The sequence below is a fragment of the Gracilinanus agilis genome, chromosome 3 (assembly GCF_016433145.1).
Source record: "Gracilinanus agilis isolate LMUSP501 chromosome 3, AgileGrace, whole genome shotgun sequence".
Classification (NCBI taxonomy): domain Eukaryota; kingdom Metazoa; phylum Chordata; class Mammalia; order Didelphimorphia; family Didelphidae; genus Gracilinanus; species Gracilinanus agilis.
In genome coordinates this window covers 134,429,669-134,449,588 of record NC_058132.1, presented here as the reverse complement: position 1 = coordinate 134,449,588, position 19,920 = coordinate 134,429,669, and the positions used below count along the sequence as shown (strand labels likewise).

General features: G+C 37.3%; 1 protein-coding gene across 1 annotated transcript in view; it reads left to right on the top strand.

Moving 5' to 3' along the window:
* Window positions 1-3,469: 3,469 nt before the first annotated feature.
* BRCA2 (BRCA2 DNA repair associated) overlaps window positions 3,470-19,920 on the top strand; it is a 79,853-nt gene continuing 63,402 nt past the window's right edge. Inside the window, exons 1-7 of the mRNA XM_044666098.1 lie at window positions 3,470-3,536; window positions 5,046-5,297; window positions 11,875-11,989; window positions 14,786-14,835; window positions 14,939-14,979; window positions 15,316-15,427; window positions 17,086-17,135. Of these exons, the coding sequence (XP_044522033.1) occupies window positions 3,470-3,536; window positions 5,046-5,297; window positions 11,875-11,989; window positions 14,786-14,835; window positions 14,939-14,979; window positions 15,316-15,427; window positions 17,086-17,135 (687 nt within the window). The remainder of the gene's footprint in view (window positions 3,537-5,045; window positions 5,298-11,874; window positions 11,990-14,785; window positions 14,836-14,938; window positions 14,980-15,315; window positions 15,428-17,085; window positions 17,136-19,920) is intronic.

Sequence of the window (19,920 nt, the reverse complement as noted above, 5' to 3'; positions counted from 1 at the left end):
AACAAATGCAGCAGACTGTGAAAGGTCCCTCCACACATGATCACAATAAATGCTTACTCTTCTCATTTATGGCATGTATTTTCAAGGGAGAATGTTCCCATTTTTTACCAGGAAAATGGTCTATTGCAAAGTTTCCTACTTTGTTACTTCATTAAATATCCCTTCTTTGAACTAATTATGTCCTCTGGCTAGCCATATGCTGGATTCAGCTCTAACTGGCTTGCTGAGATCATTATTAAATTTTCAGTGTGACCATTTACATCTCAGAAATCAGGACTTTTGTTGATTGTATAGTTATAAAAGTGTTAAAGGATATAGATGAAACTTAAAAGTGTGCATATGAGAGCAGCTAGGCAGCATAGCAGAGAAAGTACCAAGCCTGGAGTCAGGAGGTCCTGAGGTTCAAATGTGGCCTTAGATACTTCCTATCTGTGTGATCCTAGGCAAGCCATTTAACCCTGTTTGCCTAACCCTTACCTTTCTGCCTTGGAGTTGTTACTAAGACAGGGGGAAAAAGTGCATATGTGTACAAAGATCCCCTCCTTCCTCAAATATTTATTATCACGCCCTAGTATTGCCCTGACTTGAACTCAGCTGGAGTGCAATAGTCTCAGGGAATGAAGTCATTGGCAGACTGAAAACCAGAATAGAGGACTGCAGGTTAATAATAATAACAATGACTAGCATTTGTATAAACTTTAAGGTTTTGCAAAGAATTTTTATCTCTTTAGGGCTTCACAAACTCCTAGCCCAGCACCACAAAGCTAGTGAATCTAGTGAATCTGAGGCAGAATTTGAATTCCAGGTTGAGAGCTCTATTTACTGCGCTATCTAGCCTCTGAAGAGCTGACATCAGTGAATCTGTGATCTCTAGCTGGAGGGGACCTCAGAAGCCCTCTACTCCAACTATCACTAGATTGAAAAGGCAAGAACAAGAAGGGTGGAAAACAAGTCCTACAGGTAATGCAACAGTACAGCCAAGAAATCATGATGGCTTTATATCCTGACTCTCCCAGTGGTGTGACCGTAAACAACAGAGGAGAAACTGAAGTCTAGAAAGAAGACTAATTGTGGAGTTAGAGAACCTGGGTCCTAAACCCATCTCAGAATATTGCTGTTTGATGGGATCTTGGGGAAGTCATTTAACTGTCTTTGGCCTTCCAGTTCTATATTTGTGAGCAGATGTGATCTGATCTATGAGGATAGCAGTAGGAATGAAAGGGAATAACAATAGGATTACTGAACTGAAATTTATCTCCTAATATCTCTCCCAACTGCCTTGCCCTGAGTACCCTTTCAAACCACATGTCCCCAGACTCCTCTTTGATTTAGAAACTCTACTATCATACCTGGGAGCTGTGTCACTTTTATGACCTTCTTTGCCTCATCTTCCATCTCTATAACCTTAGGGACCAATCCTTAGCTGCCACTCCCCTCTGTGTGTTGTTTATTCCTATTTCAAATATAAACTTCCCAGAGGCAGGGATTATCTTTGCTTTTGTATTTGGTCACAGTATTTAGCACACAGAAAGTATTCATTAAAAGCATCTTCATTTATTCATCAAAAGGTCAGAATCTACAGTGCCTTCCCTCTGAGACTACCCCGAATTTATCCCTCTGTAACTTGTTTGTACATAACTGTTTACAAGTTGTCTACCCCATTATTCTCCTAGCCAAAGGAGACTGCCTTTTGTGTTTCTATGAGAAAAGATAATCCATTGGCTTTTAACCTAGGCAACTGGGAGAATAGAGGTGTTGAGATGCAAATAGGGAAAAACAAAAGAGGTAGTTTTTTTTGTTTTGTTTTTGAGGGAATGGGAATTGACCTAGGAGTAGAGAGCAAAGTGTGGACTCTAGACTCCAGGCCTCCTACAGTATAGTGTGGACTCTAGACTCCAGGCCTCCTACAGTATAGTGTGGACTCTAGACTCCAGGCCTCCTACAGTATACTAAATTTTTATGGAAAACTTGCAATAAGACACAACAGAGGGGATAATTCAAATTCAATAAAGCTTATCAAGAATCCTTTAAATGCAAAGCATTTAAAGCAAAGTGACATTTGAGTGAGGAAGATTAAAATAAAAAATTGATTCTCGGTCCTCAAAGCAAGTTCAATCCAGCTAGAGGGAGCAAAAAATAAATAAATAAAACATTTTGCAGATCACTACTGACTTAGGAAACTCTAGAAATTTAACTAAAAAGGGGCAGCTAGGTGGCTCAGTGGATTGAGAGCCAAACCTAAAGATGGGAGATCCTGGGTTCAAATGTGGCCCTTGGCAAGTCACTTAACTACATTTGCCTCCATTTCCCCATCTGTAAAATGAGTTTAAGAAGGAAATGGCAAATCACTCCAGTATCTCTGCTATTAAAATCCAAAATAGGGTCAGAGTTGAACATGACTGAAAATGACTGAATAACAAGTATTTAAAGAGCACTTTAAAGTCTGCAAAGCAGAAATGGTAACTCATTTTATCCAGTTTATAGATTAGAAAACTGGGGCAGACACAGGTTAAGTGGCTTGCCCAAAATCACACTACTAGAGACGGGATTTGAATTCGGGTCTTCCGGTCTCCCCACACTGAGACGATCAAGTAGTTTTAGGAACGTTATCCTTTAAAAATCGTTGAGCCTGCGGAACGCAAAGCCCTAGAGTTGACTAGTAGACTGCATTAGTAGACAGGTCCGGAATCTGCGGTCAAGCCCGCCGACCACGTGCAACCTTTTGCCACGCCTCCAGGCTAGTCCCGCCCTTCGCTCTACGCGAGCAGAGCGTTCTGGCGCAACCAGAGAAGGTGGGCGGGAGTGGGAAGTTTGAGCTAATACCCAAAGCAAACACTTCGGAAGAGGAGGGCGGGGTGAAGTGTCAAGTCCACCCTGCCATCGCCCAAAGCCGATCTATCTTCCAATTGGGAGGAGGACCGACTGGGTGGGGCCAAAGCCGTGCCGAATCCCGTTTCCGGGAGCCACGCTCGTGCGTCTTTTGATCACGTGCGAGCCCGGCTGAGTTTTGGCGCGAGAACCTGAAAATTCGCTGAGATTGGGTACAGACTGGATTAATCCTCGGAAGCCCAGGCGTTGCGCCTGCGCATCTGAGCTCCCCCGCCGCCCAGTCTTCCTCCCTCTCTCTTGCGCGGGAGATGTCGGCTTACCTGGGCTTGTTCCGTAGTTAGTGCTGGCTTGGGGGCAGGGGTGGGTTGTGATCCCGGACATGGCCCGCCTTAACTTCTACCACTCTCCCAGTCGCCCACAGCTAGGCTGACCTAAGGACTGGAACCCTACGGGAAGCGGGATTCTCATTGAACTTCTCTGGGCTGCTGTTTACCTATCTGTGAAACGCGAGCCTTAGCCCAGGGCACAGAGTCAGTTTTCTTCGGCACTGTAGTTAACTGATAAAACCTCGCTTTTATTTCTCCAGATATTTTGTTTTTCCACTTTGCAGACTTCTTGAACAGACTTAACAGACAAGAAAATGTCAGCGGGATACCAGGGAAAAACAACTTTTTTTGAAGTTTTTAAGACACGATGCAGTGAATCAGGTAGGAGGTGTTATTTCATTGGACAAACTACACAAATATTTTTCCACAGTTGCTTTTTTTATTAAAAAAATAAATTTTTATTTAATCAGATACGCCTCCCTCACCAACATTCATGTCTTCCTTTCTTCATTTATAATGTTAACCTCTTAAGGACAGGGCATATATTGTTTAATTTTGTATACTTGCCCCTTAGCACTATCCCAGGTGTACCAGTAAACAAATAATTTCGAAAGTATGTCTTATAAGCCTTTATAGTGAGAAGTGGTTTCATTCAGCAATAACACCTGCAGAGGTAAGTCTGACAGGTTCCTTAGAAAATTATTTAAGGCACAACTAGAAAATTTATTTACTGGACAGCTTAAAGATAATTTGTATGTCTTTAGGAGAAAATTAGAGATAATTTGTGTCTTTAGGAGAAACAGGATTTTCCCTCCTTTATTTGCTATTAATTTTGCTATTAATGTGTGTTAATAAATACTTTACCAGAGAAGTAATTTTAGACACTAATTACAATACCGAATGAATGACTTGTGATCCTGGATTGTGCAGGTATTTGCTAGGCTTAAACGAGAATAATTGCTGAGTGGAAATTCAATTTAGTAAACATTTAATACTTATGTGCCTGGTACTCTGCTAGGTGCTGACTTCATATCACTTGCACAAGTACTAACATCCATTATACAGTGTTTGTAATAAAAAATGTAAAAATGTGTGTGAAAAGTGGTCTACTTGAAACCTTAAATTGGAAAGAGAAGTCCTTTTGCTTATACTAAAGAAGTAATAACCAATACTTCCATATTTACCATCACTTATTATAGTTCTACTCTAATGAGTTTTTTATTTTACAGCAAGCATTTATGTGTCAGATTGGGGTGAAAATAATGTTAAAAGTTTTGTATCTAATTTACAGAAATAAATGATACCAGCTTTTATACATCATGAACCAATCTCTGTGCTAAGCACTTGGGATACTTAAAAGATAGTCCTTCTGGGAGCTTACCATCTAATGGGGGAAGCAACATGCAAACACACACACACACACACACACACACACACACACACACACACACACACACACACATATATATACAGGGTATGTATAGGATAAATAGAAAAAGCCCTGGAGTCAAGAGGGGTAATCTTTTGGTAATATAAGAATGAAAATAGTGGGGGAAGAAATATTGGAGGGGAAAAGGTGAGCTTTAATGATTATTGATGCATTTTTTCAGTTCTTCTACAAATCAGGCATATATAAATGCTTGTACCTATTCATTAACTCCTACACAATTTCTCCTTTATACTCCCAAAATATTGTTTCTAATCCAATGAACATAAGTGCTTATGACAATCTGACTAAATGCTAAGCAAATTAGAAACAATTTGATGTAATTCTTATCATTTTTCTCCTTTACCAAAGCCATAAAATCACATAATGACTCTTAAGTTCTTGAACCTTTAGATGACATTGATTAAAAATTATGGTGTAAGGTATTTTGTGTTTTCTTACAGATTTAGGGCCAATAAGCCTTAACTGGTTTGAAGAACTTACTTCAGAAGCTCCACCCTATAATTATGAAATTTCAGAAGACCCTGGAAGTAAAACTGAAATTACTGAGGTGAATTATTTTAAAACCCCACAGCGGAAACCTTTCACTTATAATCATCTGGCATCTACTCCATTAATCTTCAAAGAACAGAATGTAAATTGTTCATTGAATTCTTCTCCTTTAAGTGGACCAGATCATTGCAAATTAGATCTAGGTGAGTAGCTTATTTGAATACAAATTATTAAAATTTATTCACTAGGGTGTATTTTTTCTATATTAAAAGCAGGGTAGTTTTGATATATATAAAATCCAAACTATTATATACTTGTATATTGCCATGTAAACACAAGTTGCCATTGAATCAAAAGGGATCTGTGCTTGACTGTTGTTGAAGGTTTTTATCAGTGACTGATTAAGACTTTGTTGATGTCCTTATCAGATCTTCAGACAACCCTAAACTGGGAGGAGATTATGTGGCAGATCCAAAAGGATGCTAAGGGACTAGAATATTGTACTAAATCAGTAATGTGAAATTTAATGTAAAGTATTATATTTGTATTAAAAATACCAACTTTACAAGTACAAAATGGCCAGAGATTTAGTGAGAATCTATTTGTATGGAAAAGATCTAGAGATTTTAGAGTAAAAACTCATTGAGCGTCTACAGCAGTGGTTCCCAAACTTTTTTGGCCTATCACCCCCTTTCCAGAAAAAATATTACTTAGTGCCCCCTGTCACATACTATCACTGCCCCCTTACAGTTTATTCACTGCCCCCAAATGCACCTGTGGCCATCACTGCCTCCCTGCATCCTTGCAGCACCCACCAGGGGCAGTGGCGCCCACTTTAAGAATCACTGGTCTATAGTGTAACATGGCATCAGAAAACAAGAGCATTACATTGAAAGCATTGAGAAAGGAACAGTTTTTTTAAATAATTCTATTTTCTTCTGTTGAGACCACATATATAGTATTACTACAATATTGAGCTATCTCTGCAACATATTTGCATAGGTCTTTCAATACTTCCTATTACCTCTAGGATCAGATATAAACTTCTCTGTTTAGCCTTTCAAAGAACATTACAACCTGACTATTCTCTAAACCAGGGGTCAGCAACCTTTTTGGCCGTGAGAGCCATAAACGCCACATTTTTTAAAATGTAATTTCATGAGAGCTGTACAGTGCTCACAGTGCTGCTCCTGTAACAGCAGCCTGAAAAAAAATTGACTTTATGGCTCCTGCAGAAAGAGCCATACATTGCCGACCCCTGCTCTAAACCTTTCATTAATCACAGTTCTGTCTGTAGCATGTGGCTCTCAACTCTGTTAACTTCAGTGACTTTCTATTGCCTTTGGAATCATACTCAAAACTTTTCAACCTCTTTGGATATTGCTTCCTTTCCCAAACAGGGATCTGGCCAAACTCACCTTCTGTTTTCCTCACACATAACAATCTATCTTCTATCTCTATGCCTATTATCCGTTCCACATGCTTGGAATGTGTTCTCTCCTTCCTTCCTCATAGAGACCTGCCCTTCCTTTACAGTGCAGCTCAAGTGCCATCTTCTACAGGAGGTCTTTATTGATAACCTCCAACTGGTAGTACTGTCTTCTAAGCTACCTTTTTTTATTTATTTTGTATATATTCATTTGATGTGTGTATGTATCTTCACCCTTTTTTTTGTATGTCTTTCTCATCAAGTTGGAAGTTCCCTGTAAGTAAAGATTGTTTCTTTGTCCTTGTATCCTTGGGAGTCTGGAATGCAGTATGTTCACAGTAAAAACTCATTGATTTTATTGCACTCCATTCTCAGTATCACACTTTAGAAAAGACATTGTTCAGTTAAAGTGTGGATTGAATCCATCCTTTCTTCACATTTATTTATGTTGGTGGTTAGTTTCACAAATTTGAATTTGTGAAAATTTCCTTGACTCTTAGCTCTCCATCAGTGCATCCAATCAGTTGTCAAGTGTTTTGTTCCCTTCTCTCTACTCCCACAACTACCTCTCCAGTTCAACTCATCATTATATCTTGCCTAGACTATTGGTTTAGGCTCCTAAAATTGTTTCCAGCCTCTGCTGTTTCCGATGTATTATCTACATAGCTGCCAAAATAATTTTCCTAAAATATGGGTCTGACTATTTTATTTCCTTCAGCAAAAATTTCAGTAATTTCCTGTAACCTGTAGCATTAAAATACCAACTCCTTGGACAGGTTCTTTGTTAAACCCTTAATAATCTGACTCCGACCTTCCTTTCCAGACTTACTTCACTTGAATGTCCTTCATGCACTCCAGCCAAACTGATACGCTTACTGTTTCCTCAATTTTGTATTGCCTGTCTTGCTCTTATATCCTTTGCACAGGCTGTTCATCCCCATGCTGGCAATGCATTCCTTCCTTCTGCCTTTCAGAAACTTCAGTTTTCTTCAATTCTCAGTTCATGTGCTGGATGCTAAACATTTCCTAATTCATTAGTCATCTCCCCTTCCTCAAATTATCTTTGTTTAAACAGTGCATATACCAATAAAATGCATGTTCTTTTGGGAGAGGTTATCTGCATGTGTATGTGTGTGGGTATACATATATATGTCTGTATTATCTTTTGTATTCCCAATACCTAGCATAATACCTTGCAACTTAATGTTTAATAAAAACTTGTTGAATTTGTTAAATTTTATCATTTTCTGCTTCCTCCCTGCCCTCCCAACTTCATAAGTATGACTGCCTACCCAGCTTCTTTTCTTTTCTTGATCCTCTTCTTTACTTTTTGGCAGTTGCAAATCACTGTATCTCCAGGAGCAGCTATGTGGTGGACTGGAAGATAGAGTGCTAGCTTGAAATCAGGAAGATCTGAGTTCATATTTAGCTTCACAGAGTATCTAGCTAACACACTTAGGACACTGAGCCTGGAATTGAGAGGACTTGGGTTCAAATGTGGCCTGAGATTTGGCTGTGTGACCCTAGGCAAGTCACTTAACCCTAATTGTCTAGGCCTTGCTGCTCTTCTGTCTTAGAACTGATATAAGATAGAATATAATGGTTAAAAAAAATCAGCCTTAGATACCCTTACTAGCCGTATGCTCTTGGGCAAATCATTTAACCTCTATTTACTTCAGTTTCCTTTTATTTAAAATGGAGATAATAATAGCACCTTCCTATCAGGGTTGTGGTGAGGAACAAATAAAATAATACTTAAGTGCTTAGACCAGTGCCTGGCAAATAGGTACTATAAAAATGTTAGCTGTTATTTATTACATGCAGTCCTGTGACTGTCATTTTGATGCAAGTGTAGTAGATTTCAGTATTGTGTGGGTTGAAATCATGTATAATTCTCAAGCATATATTAGCTAGTATTAGTAATCTTAGATTGGCAACTTCCCTTAGAAAATTAGTAAAATGTAGGTGCCCCTCAGAAGAGAGATGCCAATCTCTCCTTATGAAGAGTAGAGAAATCATCCCTCCCCACATACCCTTTTTAATTATCCTAATTAGCACTCTTTTGTAATGTGGCCAAAGCTCCTCTTCTTTCCCCCTTTTCCTTTTTTCTTATTATGGACTCCCAATAGCTCTGACAATCAGCATTCAAAAAGTTAAAGAAGTTAGAAGCTGAGTAATGGAAAATTCCCATGAGAAAAGTCCTAAACCTAAAGTTATAATCTTAACTCCCTATCCCAGATGTTTCAGTCTGAAAGACCTTGGCCATGTCTAAACTCTGACTCAACTTAGAAATTGCAAACTTGAGGAATGCTCCCATGGGTTCAAGAATCCTGGGATACTTAAGGAGGGCAGAACAAGATAAAAAAAATAAAACAGACAGACCTATCATACAAAGATGGGTGACTAAAGAGAAGCATTGTGTTAATTTCCTATAAATTCTGAGTTCACTTATATACTCTTGGACATTGTTTTTGAGTTAACCATTCAGAGCAGTGCTGTCCTTTCCCTTTCTCTAATAAAGACTGCATTTTTATGTCAGCATTTTATCAAGTCTTCTGTCTGATCATTGGAGTGACTTTGGGATGCAGACCCCTGAGATTCCACCCCACACAGTATGACATGATAGTGTTGAATTTTGACTTGCTCTAGTCACTGCTGGAGTATTGTGTTCTGAGTACCTCCATCTAGTAAGGATCTATGGATAGCTTGGTACACTGAGTGCTATTGCTAATTGTAATATTTACATATTGTTGTTCAGTTGTGTTCAGTTTGTGACCCTGTTTGGAAATTTCTTGGCAAAGATGCTGGAATGGTTTGGTATTGCCTTCTCCAGTTCCTTTTACAGATGAGGAAACAGACAAAATAGGGTTAAGCAAGTTGCCCAGGGTCACAATGCTAGTAAATGTCCCAGTTGAGATTTGACCTCAGGAAGATGAATCTTCTTGCCTTCATGGCCAATACTCTATCCACTGTGCTACCTAGCCACCCTATTTATGTATTGTTTAACCATTTATTATTTATGAAGGTTTGCTACCATTTAAACACTTTTAAAATTATTTTTATTTATTTCCTAATTACATATAAGAAAAATGAATACTTTGAAAATTTTTAAGTTTCAGATTCTCTCCCTTCCTGCTCCTCCCCACTCCTTGAGAAAGCAAGCAATTTAATTTTTTTGAGAAAGCAAGCAATTTAATTTTTTTTTAAACTCTTACCTTCCATTTTAGAATCAATCCTAAATATTGGTTTCAAGTCAAAAGAGCAGTAAGGGCTAGGCAGTGGGGATTAAATAACTTGCTCAGGGTCACACAGCTAAGAAGTGTCTGAGGGCAGATTTGAACCAAGGACCTTCTGTCTCTAGGCTTGGCTCTCTATCCACTGTACTACCTAGCTGGCCCCAACCAATTTAATATTGATTATACATTTGAAATCATACAAAATATATTTCCAAATTAGCCATCTTGCATAAAAAAATAATAATAAAAGTAAAGTTTTACATAGTATATGTCGGTCTGCATTCAGAGTTTATCAGTTTTTTTGGAGGTGGATAGCATTTTTTTATTATGGGTCTTTTAGAATTATCTTTGAAATGGATTTTTGTCTTGATCACTGAAGCTAAGCCTTTTACAGTTGATGTTACTGCGTACAATGTTTTCTTGGGTTTTTGCTTACTTCACTTTGCATGAGTTCATATATATCTTCCAAGGTTTTTCTGAAACTATCCTGCTCTTCATTGTATTATAAGAAATGAAGAGCAGAATGTTTTTCCCCTAATTTCTTTGGATACAGACCAAGTAGTGGTATTGTTGGAAAAATGAGTATGCACAGTTTTATTGCCCTTTGGGCATAATTCCAAATTGTTCTTAAGAATGGTTGAATCAGTTCCCAACTCCACTAGTAGTCCCTTAGAGTTCCAAATTAATTTCTAATTTATGTTTCCACTACCCTTTATTAAATATAATTTTTATTGTACAGTGATCTGAAAAAAAGATATATTTAATAGTTCTGCTTTTTTTGCATTTGGTTATGTGGTTTTTATACCCTCATATATGGTTGCCTTTTGTTAAGGTGCTGTGTACAACTGAGAAAAAGGTGTTGTCCTTTTTATTACCATTCAGTTTTCTCCAGAGGTCTTATCATGTCTCACTTTTTAAAGATCCTTTTCATCCCCTTGACTTCTTTCTTATTTATTTTTGGTTAAACTTATCTAGTTCAGAGAGGACATATGGTTAACCAACAGTGTCTGTTCCTACATCCAGTGATAACACAGGAGTCCACTTATAATCTCTCTCTCGCCAGTTACTAGTTCCCCTCACTCAGATCTTTTGCTTGGCTCTTCTACTCCAGAATTTGATTTGAGGCATTTCAGTTATTTGTAGAGGAATGTTGGGAGTTTTCTACATTGTCTTTGCCTCAATGGGTTCTCTGGTTTGGCCATCCTAGGCCATTTGCTGTTCCTCCCTGGTGGTGTATTTCTTTAGGCCTTTGCACCAGGTATCCAATGTGTATGGAGTGCTCTCCCTCCCCACTTTTGCCTCTTGGAATCCTTGTTCTCTGGATAAAGTTTATACACCACCCACTGCCAAAGCCTTGCCTTGTTCATCTCTTCTTCCATTAGCCTCCTCTCAAAGCTTACTTTGTATATATTTCTACCTTTGTGTGTGCACATTGTTTTGTTTTTCCAGTAGAATGGAAACCCCAAAGGGGAAAAATAGTTTTGCTTTCATCTTTGTATTTACTTAGCTCAATTGTGCCTGGCACATAAATACTTGGTCTCTAAAATTTAAACTCATCTTTCCCTTCAAAACTCCTCAACTTAACTTTTGTATTTTTATTACTTCTATCTTTCTAATGAGTTGGGCTCATAACTTAGATAGTTTTTTACTCTCTTCCTTCCTTCCCCCTCTTTTATATCTGTTTAGTTACTATCCTTTGGCATTTTTTTCTTTTAATATCCTTCTTAAGTCCCTACCTTTTCACTCCTGCTATCACCCTAATGTAGGCCCATACTTATGGACTGCATAATTGTTTGAACTGTTGTGTAAGAGCTTCCTGACTGGTCTCTCCAACATCTGTCTCTGTTCCATCCTTAACATGCTGCCAAAATAATCTTCCTAATCCCCTGATCGTGCCACTTCTCTACTCGTGAATCTTCTAAGGCAACTCATTTAAGGTATTGTTGGCCAGATTTTATTCAGATTTTTGAAAAGCCCAAAGTGACCCGCAGAAATTGTCGTTATTTTTCTTCCTTTACACAGGGTCCAAGTTAAACCAATGAAAATTGATGACTTTTAGAGAGGAAAACTTATCATTCCATATATGCTTACCATAATTACTTTGTTATATTGCAGGTAAGGATACTGCAATGGATAAAGAGCTTAGGAAAAGTCACTGTGTATTGAAGATCAAATTAGGTCAAGCAAATGATGTTACCAGTCCACCCCTCAGTACTTGTCTCAGTGAAAGGTATGAAGAAGCAGTTAACAAAAATGAAATGCTTCCCAGCATTTGCTTTGTTTCGTACATGATTGTCTCAGTAACATAAGGTTATATTATTGAAGGATAATGCTAAGTGAACCTAAAGATCTCAGCTTTTGAACAAAAACTCACTATTACATAAAAATTTTTGGGAAACTGGAAAACAATCTGGTAGAAACTCTACATGGGCCAAAACTGACACTAAATTAAGATCAAATCAAGTAACAAATGAATATATGATTGAGATACATAGTAGGACCTCATTTTACATGACCAATACATTCCAAGATCTTTCAGTTGCAAATCATGCATCATAGCAAACCTCATTATTTAATAAATATTTCTTTTACAAATGTACCTAGGCACTTTATGACTTTTCTTAGGCTTCATACAGAACTACCAACATCACTACTTATGTACTTTGGGGCCATTATTAGTAACTAAATAGTGTTAATGAAACAAAGAGAAGCACAGCTCTGATATGGACATGAATTGTTATGTGTAAGAACTCCCCACAAAGACTAATGCCAGAGCTGTTGTTTGGTATAAAACAAAATAATGACTCATACTAATACTTAGAGTGAGAATGAACTTGATTGATTGAACTGCTATGAGAGTGTGTAAATGGAATTAATTCTAGCCCATTCATAGTCAAAAATCTACTTACCCTAGGCATCTAGATTATATCATCCCCACCTCCCTCAAAAGGGGAGTAGAGATAAGTTAACCACACTGACAATAAGAATCAAATCAAGAACAAGGGACTGCCCTTTGGGCAGTCCAAATCAGTGTAGAGGCTGCCATTGGTCCACTTGAATTAGAGATGGCCCACAGGAAATGATGAGAGAAGCTATCTCTAAAGATTCCTGGGTTACAACCTGGTAAAGTTGGTTCAGTGAGTTGAGGAGTGGAAGGAGTTCAGGAGTTCTGGCACTGGACTTGGTGCTGGACTTGGTGCTGAAGGTTCTCGGCTGAGACCTCAGAATGCTTCTACTCTGAATGGTCACGTGGGTAAGTTAGGCTGACTTCCTTGGCCTACCTTGGCATTTCCAAACTCTGCCTTAAGTAGGCTTATAGCCTCTTTGATTTCTAAAAGTCTTGTGGCTTGTAACCTAGTTTAATTAGCCTTTTAACCTTCTCTCTTCTGTCCAGGCCTCTCCCTCTCTGTAATTACTTACATTTACCTTCCTAATTGTAAATAAACTACCTTAAACTGGACGCTGACTTGGGTCTATTTTAATTATGGAATCAATCTGAATTGTTGATTCCTGGCGGCCACACTTTAAATATATATCTATAAAATACCTAAAAAATCTCCCTCTTACATGAGTCACTTGGGAAAGTGGTGTGGATTTGGCATGTAATTAAACATTTTTGTTTAACTTTTTTTGCCTTTAATTTTTTTTATCATCAATCACATATACTTGAATTCACATGTATTGAGTTCACATAAAATGGGGGGGCAGTTAAACAAATTAGAGTAGTCAGAAAGAAATTATCTTCAGATTTTTGGATGAGAAGGTATCATTACCAAATGAGACAGGATGAAGTTCACAAGAGGTAAAGTGAAAAGTTTTTATTATATGAAATTAGAAGGGTTTTGTACAAATAAATTATTGCACTTAAAATGATAAGAGAAGCAGGGAAATGAGGGGGAGATCTTTGTGCCAAATTTCTCTGATAAAAGTTCATACTTCTAAGCCATATAGAGAATTGATTGAAATTTGTAAGAATCATCCATTCTTCAGTTGGTAAATGGTTAAAAGATATGAATAATTCAAAATCTCGATGTCCATATAAAAATCACTAATAATTAGAGGATTACAACTTAAAACAACTCTGAGGTACCACCTTACACCCATCAGACTGGCAAAATAGAAAAACAACAAATGCTGGAAGAAGCCAAGGGAAAACAGGTACACTGATGTACTGTTTAAGGAACTGTGAACTGGTCTAACCTTTCTGGAAAGAAATTTGAACTATTCCTAAGCTGTATCTGGCTTGTGAAGCCAATGATTAAATTTTAGTATGAGCAAATTTATATCCTTAAAATGAGCAAATGCCACACATCAGAGCTCAATTTATTGTTTTGTTAATTGTTTAGATGAAGAAAATGTTCATAGTTTAGATTACACTTTAAAACGTGCTGAACTTTTTGGAGATCCATTTGTTAAAACATGTGCCAGCAAACCCATCTATACCCCAAAGAGAGAAAAAGGACCCTCTGTACAAAAATGTAGAACTTCTTTATGTGCTGCCTCAGTCAATTGGGGAATAGCTAAATAAGTTATGGAATATAAGTGTGATAGAATAAACTTGTGTTATAAAAAATGATGAAGGGGACTGTTTGAAAAACACCTGGAAACATTTGCATAAACTGCTACAGAGTGAAATGAACAGATAAGAGTACAAGTTATATTATCACAACAATATTGTCAACACAGATGACTTCAAAAGACTTAGGGTCTCTGATCAATACAATAACCAACCCCAATCCCAGAAAACTCACAATGAAACATTATGCCTACCTCCAGATAAAGAGATGATGTGCTCAGAATGCAGTAGTTTTTTAAAAGATGTTATAAATTGGACAATTTGTTGGGTTTTTATATAATTTTTTATGTCTATATTTAGTACTAAAGATTTGACAACTATTACATCTAGACTTCTTAAATCTTCCAAAATTTAAAGTAATAAAGTAATTTGTAATTTTGTCATAATATTATATAACATAATATCTTTCCAGTTCTCTGTTGAGTAATTTCAGTGGTTTTATATTTTTAGTCCAGCAGTTTTACGAGGCACATACAGAACTCCACAGAGGGAGAAGCCTGGTATGAATGGCCATATTTTTTGTATATGTTCTTTTTAAACCATATTTTAATTTTTGTATTTTTTAAATGGTGGTTTAACTAAATTTCCCCTCATTCTTTTTAGTGTCATATGGAAACTTACTTTATACCCCTAAACTAATGAAGGTAAGTGATATTTTAATTGTTAATAATATGAGCTTTTAATAGTTTTTTGTATTATATTCTTGCTCTGAGATTCTCCATGCAAATAATCATTGCATTTCTGCAAATTAAACTGCCATTTGTTAATGAGGCAGATATGTGTTTCATCTTAATATTTGAAACCAGAAGGATATGAAGATTTAATTGACATAGTGGCAATATACATATACTCAAGGCGCAAATTTGCTTTATTCATGAGAGCCTACTATAAACCCACACAAACACTCATATTTATATGTGTATGTTTTTATATGTGTGTATATAAACATATATGTATGTTTTTTCTTTTTCTGATTTCAGGTTAATACACCAAAACACATTTCTGAAAGTCTGGGAGCTGAGGTGGATCCAGATATGTCTTGGTCTAGCTCTCTGGCTACTCCCCCTACCCTCAGTTCAACTGTGCTAATAGGTAATGCTATGGAAAATGTGTTATCTGGTGAAAAACAAGACTAGTACAAAGTAATGCTCCTCCCCTCAAATAAACAAATCTTTGAAAATATAGTAATTTTCCATGTAAGTGGTGGAGCCCATGCTTGAAATCTATTTCTTTGCCTGCTTCAGCATCCTGCCTCTTTGCAACTCCTTCTGAGGGTTTTATAGGTAAACAGGCAATATAACTTAACTTGGAAAATCATTTTGATTCTTAATCAGACTTATATTTGGACATTTGTTTCTTAACATAAAAGCATCAAAGCATGGTCCATATAGAGTGCAGAGAGAGAAGAGAAAGGAGACAAAGGATAGGAATTTGAGGTAGAGAATGAAAAGCCCTCTGAGGAGTCAGAATAACAAAGAATGTGCTGTGGCTCTAACCAGAAAAGAGAAGATACCTAGAGAGGGGTTGCTTTTTGCGATCAAAAGCTTTAGGAAGGAAAGTCAAGGCTGCTGAGTTCGAAACAAAAAAGACCTTTGACTTGGTATTAGGAATTCTTTGAAAGCTTTGGTAGAAACAAAATGATCAGGAGGGAAATATGTTACAGAAAGCTGAATAAGAAGCAGGACTGAAGCCAAATTTAAGAGGCTGAGGAAATAAGAGATTGGTTTTATTGCAAGCATAGGGTATAGGGTACATCCTCAGGTAGAATGGCAGTAAAGGAGAAGAAGGAAATGATATTATGGCTTTTGGGGATAGTAGAAGATAGTAGGGAGATGAGGGAAGCCTTTTTTCTAGGACTTAGGAGACTTGACCATGATTTAAAGTAGATAGGAAGGAACAATAGCAAGGAAGAGATGGAAAATATAATCACACAATACATTGTCTATAAAACACTTTGTAAACTATAAGATGTCATATAAATAATGACACTAGGAGTTGGAGGAGGTTTAATTAGAGAATTGGTTATGGCTAATAGAGTAGTAACCTTAGTTTCAAATAGGGAAACTTTTTGTCATAGAACAAGAGAGGGAATGAATGATTGTGCATAGCTAACATTTATATAGCACCTACTATGTGCCAAGCACTAGCACTTTACAATTATTATCTCGTTTGGTCTCATAACAACCCTGGGAAATAGATGCTCTTATTAATCCCCATTTTACAGATGAAACAACTTAGGCAAACAGAGGTTAAGTGATTTGCTTTAGAGGCACCCAGCTAGTGCCTGAGGCTAGATTTGAACTCAGATCTTCTGACTTCAGGCTCAGCACTCTGCCCAGTACCACATTCCACTGTGTGATGATATTGAAAAATTGGAGCCTCATTCTTAGGGAATCGGAAGCTCATTAACTCATTTTAAGTGTGTGAGTTGGGGTGTAGTTGAGCACATGAAAACTGGAAAGGTTTGATAGGTTGGTGGGGAGCAGAAGCATTGGGTAGAATAGCCGTCTATAGAGCACCTGGCTGATAGGAGACAATGTCCATTTGTGGTAGGTAAAATTGACCTCCTCTATCTGTAGTGATCCAGGAGCACCAGAGCCACAAAATGTAAATGGGACTTATTCACAGTTGTTTTTCTCTCATTGCCTGCCAAGCAAATGTTCATTTATTAAGCCATAAGGAAAATTATCTACATTACCTTTTCTGACTTTAACAGTTTCATAAAAGAAACCTAACTTTTCTCTTTTCAGTCAGAGATGGTCAGACTCCTAGAGCTAGAACTCCTGGTGATACTTCAATTGTAAGTACTTATTACAAATGGAATATGCTGCGAGCCATAGTTTTTAAAACCTCACTAGTCATGCAGACCAAAACTCTCATTTTACAGATGAAGAAACTGAGGCTCAGGGAGATGGAGTCACTTGCCAGCATAGTCCCAGTTCCTACAATAGATACACTTCACTAACCCAAATCCCCCTTAGATGGTGATAGAGGTGGTAAGATTGGAAGTTAAGCAGGAATAGGGCTCAGGGAAAGGTTCTCACTGACAGATGCTTTAGTTGTCTCAAGCAGCTCTGTTGAAATATCTCTAAGCCAGCAACAACAGGAGATAGATAGGATCAAGTTGTTGGTAAAATGGATTAGAAGGACAGTCACAGGAGAGGGAGAACAGCCAATCTCACAAGGTCCACCCAAGGAGTTAGGACAAACTCGACCTACTGCTTCAACTGTCTCTTAGAAGAAGCCCTGTCACTTCTCTAGAATTCCAGAACCTTCCTGCGTCTGCCTTTTGAGCAGCTCCTGCTCTTTCCTTATAACATTACTGAGAAATCAAAAGCAAAAGATAATAATTACAAATGATAATCAAAGGCTTTTTCTTTTTTTCTGAGCAAAAGATACGAACCAGCAAAGGGACTAGAGAAAGAGATTGGAATAGGGATTTCTGTGGTGCTCTTGGCCAAATTTGGTCTTCATTTTCTGTAAATTCCTGTGATTTTTTTTCTTGTATTTGTTGATTTGGAGTTTTTTTGGTGAGTTTTCTCAGTCTGTTCAGAGGAGGGTTTTGGGGGGGTTAGGGTGGCTCACTATTCTTCCTTTTTTCAACCATTTGGAATCTCCCTCAGGTGTTTTAAAACTGAGTATTCTATAGATATCTGCTCACTTCACTCAGCATCAGTTCATACAAACCTTCCCAAGTTTCTCTGAAATTTTTAATCATTCTTTTTTTTTTTTTTTTTTTTTTTTTTTAAACCCTTAACTTCTGTGTATTGACTTATAGGTGGAAGAGTGGTAAGGGTGGGCAATGGGGGTCAAGTGACTTGCCCAGGGTCACACAGCTGGGAAGTGTCTGAGGCCGGGTTTGAACCTAGGACCTCCCGTCTCTAGGCCTGGCTCTCAATCCACTGAGCTACCCAGCTGCCCCTAATCATTCTTTATAGTGTAATATTCACATTACATATGTAATATGTGTAATATTACATATTACAGAGTATAACTCATATATCTTAATATAGTTAGCCATTTCCTAATTTGTGGTCACTTTTTTAGTTTCCAGTTCATTGCTATAAGTATTTTTGAAATTATGGACTTTTTTCCTCTTAATTTGATTACTGGAGTATAAGCCTTATAGTCGGGTAAATTCAGCTTAGTGACATGGCCGTTGTTCCAAATTGTTATCCAGAATGACTAGACTATTTCACAACTTGACTAACAATGCATTAATGAATTTGTTTCCCCATAGCTCTTCCAGAATTTCTCATTTTTCTTTTCTTTTTGGACAACTTTGCCATTCTAATGGGTGTGAAGTAGTACCTTAGAGTTTTTTTAAATGTGTATTTCTCCGATTATAAGCGATTTAGGTCACTTTTTCATTCATCTTTTGATAGTTTGGGTTTTTCTAATATTCATGTTTCAAAGTATAGCCATTAGCCAAATGGCTTCCAACCAGTTTCGTAAATTGTAACTTTAAAAAATATTAAAGTTTTTAATTTAACATTATAATTTTTTCCAGCTAATAAAAATACTATTTTCTATCCCTTTTCTCCATAATAAAAAGCAAAACTCTTGGTAAAAATATGCATTCAAAGTAAAACTGCATATCTTTTGATCATTTATGAATTGGGGGATGACTCTTATTCTTATATATTTTAGGGGCAGCTGGGTGACTTAGTGGATAGAGTCAGAACTAGAGTCAGGAGGTCTCAGATACTTCCTAGCTGTGTGAGTCTGGGCAAGTCATTTATTCCTGTTTGCCTGGCCTCTGTCTTAGAAGTGTTTCTAAGACAGAGAGTAAGGATTTTTAAAAAAAATAATTTTTAATCAATTCCCTGTAGCTTAGAAATGAGACCTTTATCAGAAACTTGTACAAAGCTGTACCCCCCCCCCCCCTCATTTTCCTACTTCTCTTCTAATTTTAGTTTCATTAGTTTTGTTTGTGCAATCTCATCAAATGTGGCCTCATACTTACTAGCTGTGTAATCTGGGACCAAGTCATTTAACTATTTGTAAAATGAACTGGAGAAAGGAATAGCAAACCACTCATATCTCTGCCAAGAAAACCCTAAATGAGGATCACAAAGAGTAGGACAAGACTGAAGTAACTGAACAATAGCAAATTTAGTTTAAAATCTGATTAATGTAGACCTTTCCCTTTTCCATTTTTTTATTGCTCTTGAGATTTGTTATTGTTCTTCCAGATGAATAAGTAAATTAATTTAGGTAATATTCTCCTTCTTAGTATAATGGATCAACCTACCCAAGAACAATATTTCTCCAATTATTTAGGTTTTTTTGTTACTAAAAATAATATTTTGGCTTGTATTTATCTGTTATGTGTGTGTCTATGTGTGTCTATAGGTAGGCCCCCAAGTATTTTATATATTCTCGTTATTTTAAGCAGGTTTCTCTATCTCTTCTGAGGTTTATGTTACTGTTATAAAGAAATGCTGATGACTTTTTTTTTTAACATTTATTAATATACATTTTTAACATGGTTGTCTGATTCATACTCCTCTTATCCCCTTCACCCCCCCCCCACCCCCACCCCCCCCCCCGCACCCCCCCCCCCCCCGGCCGATGTGCATTTC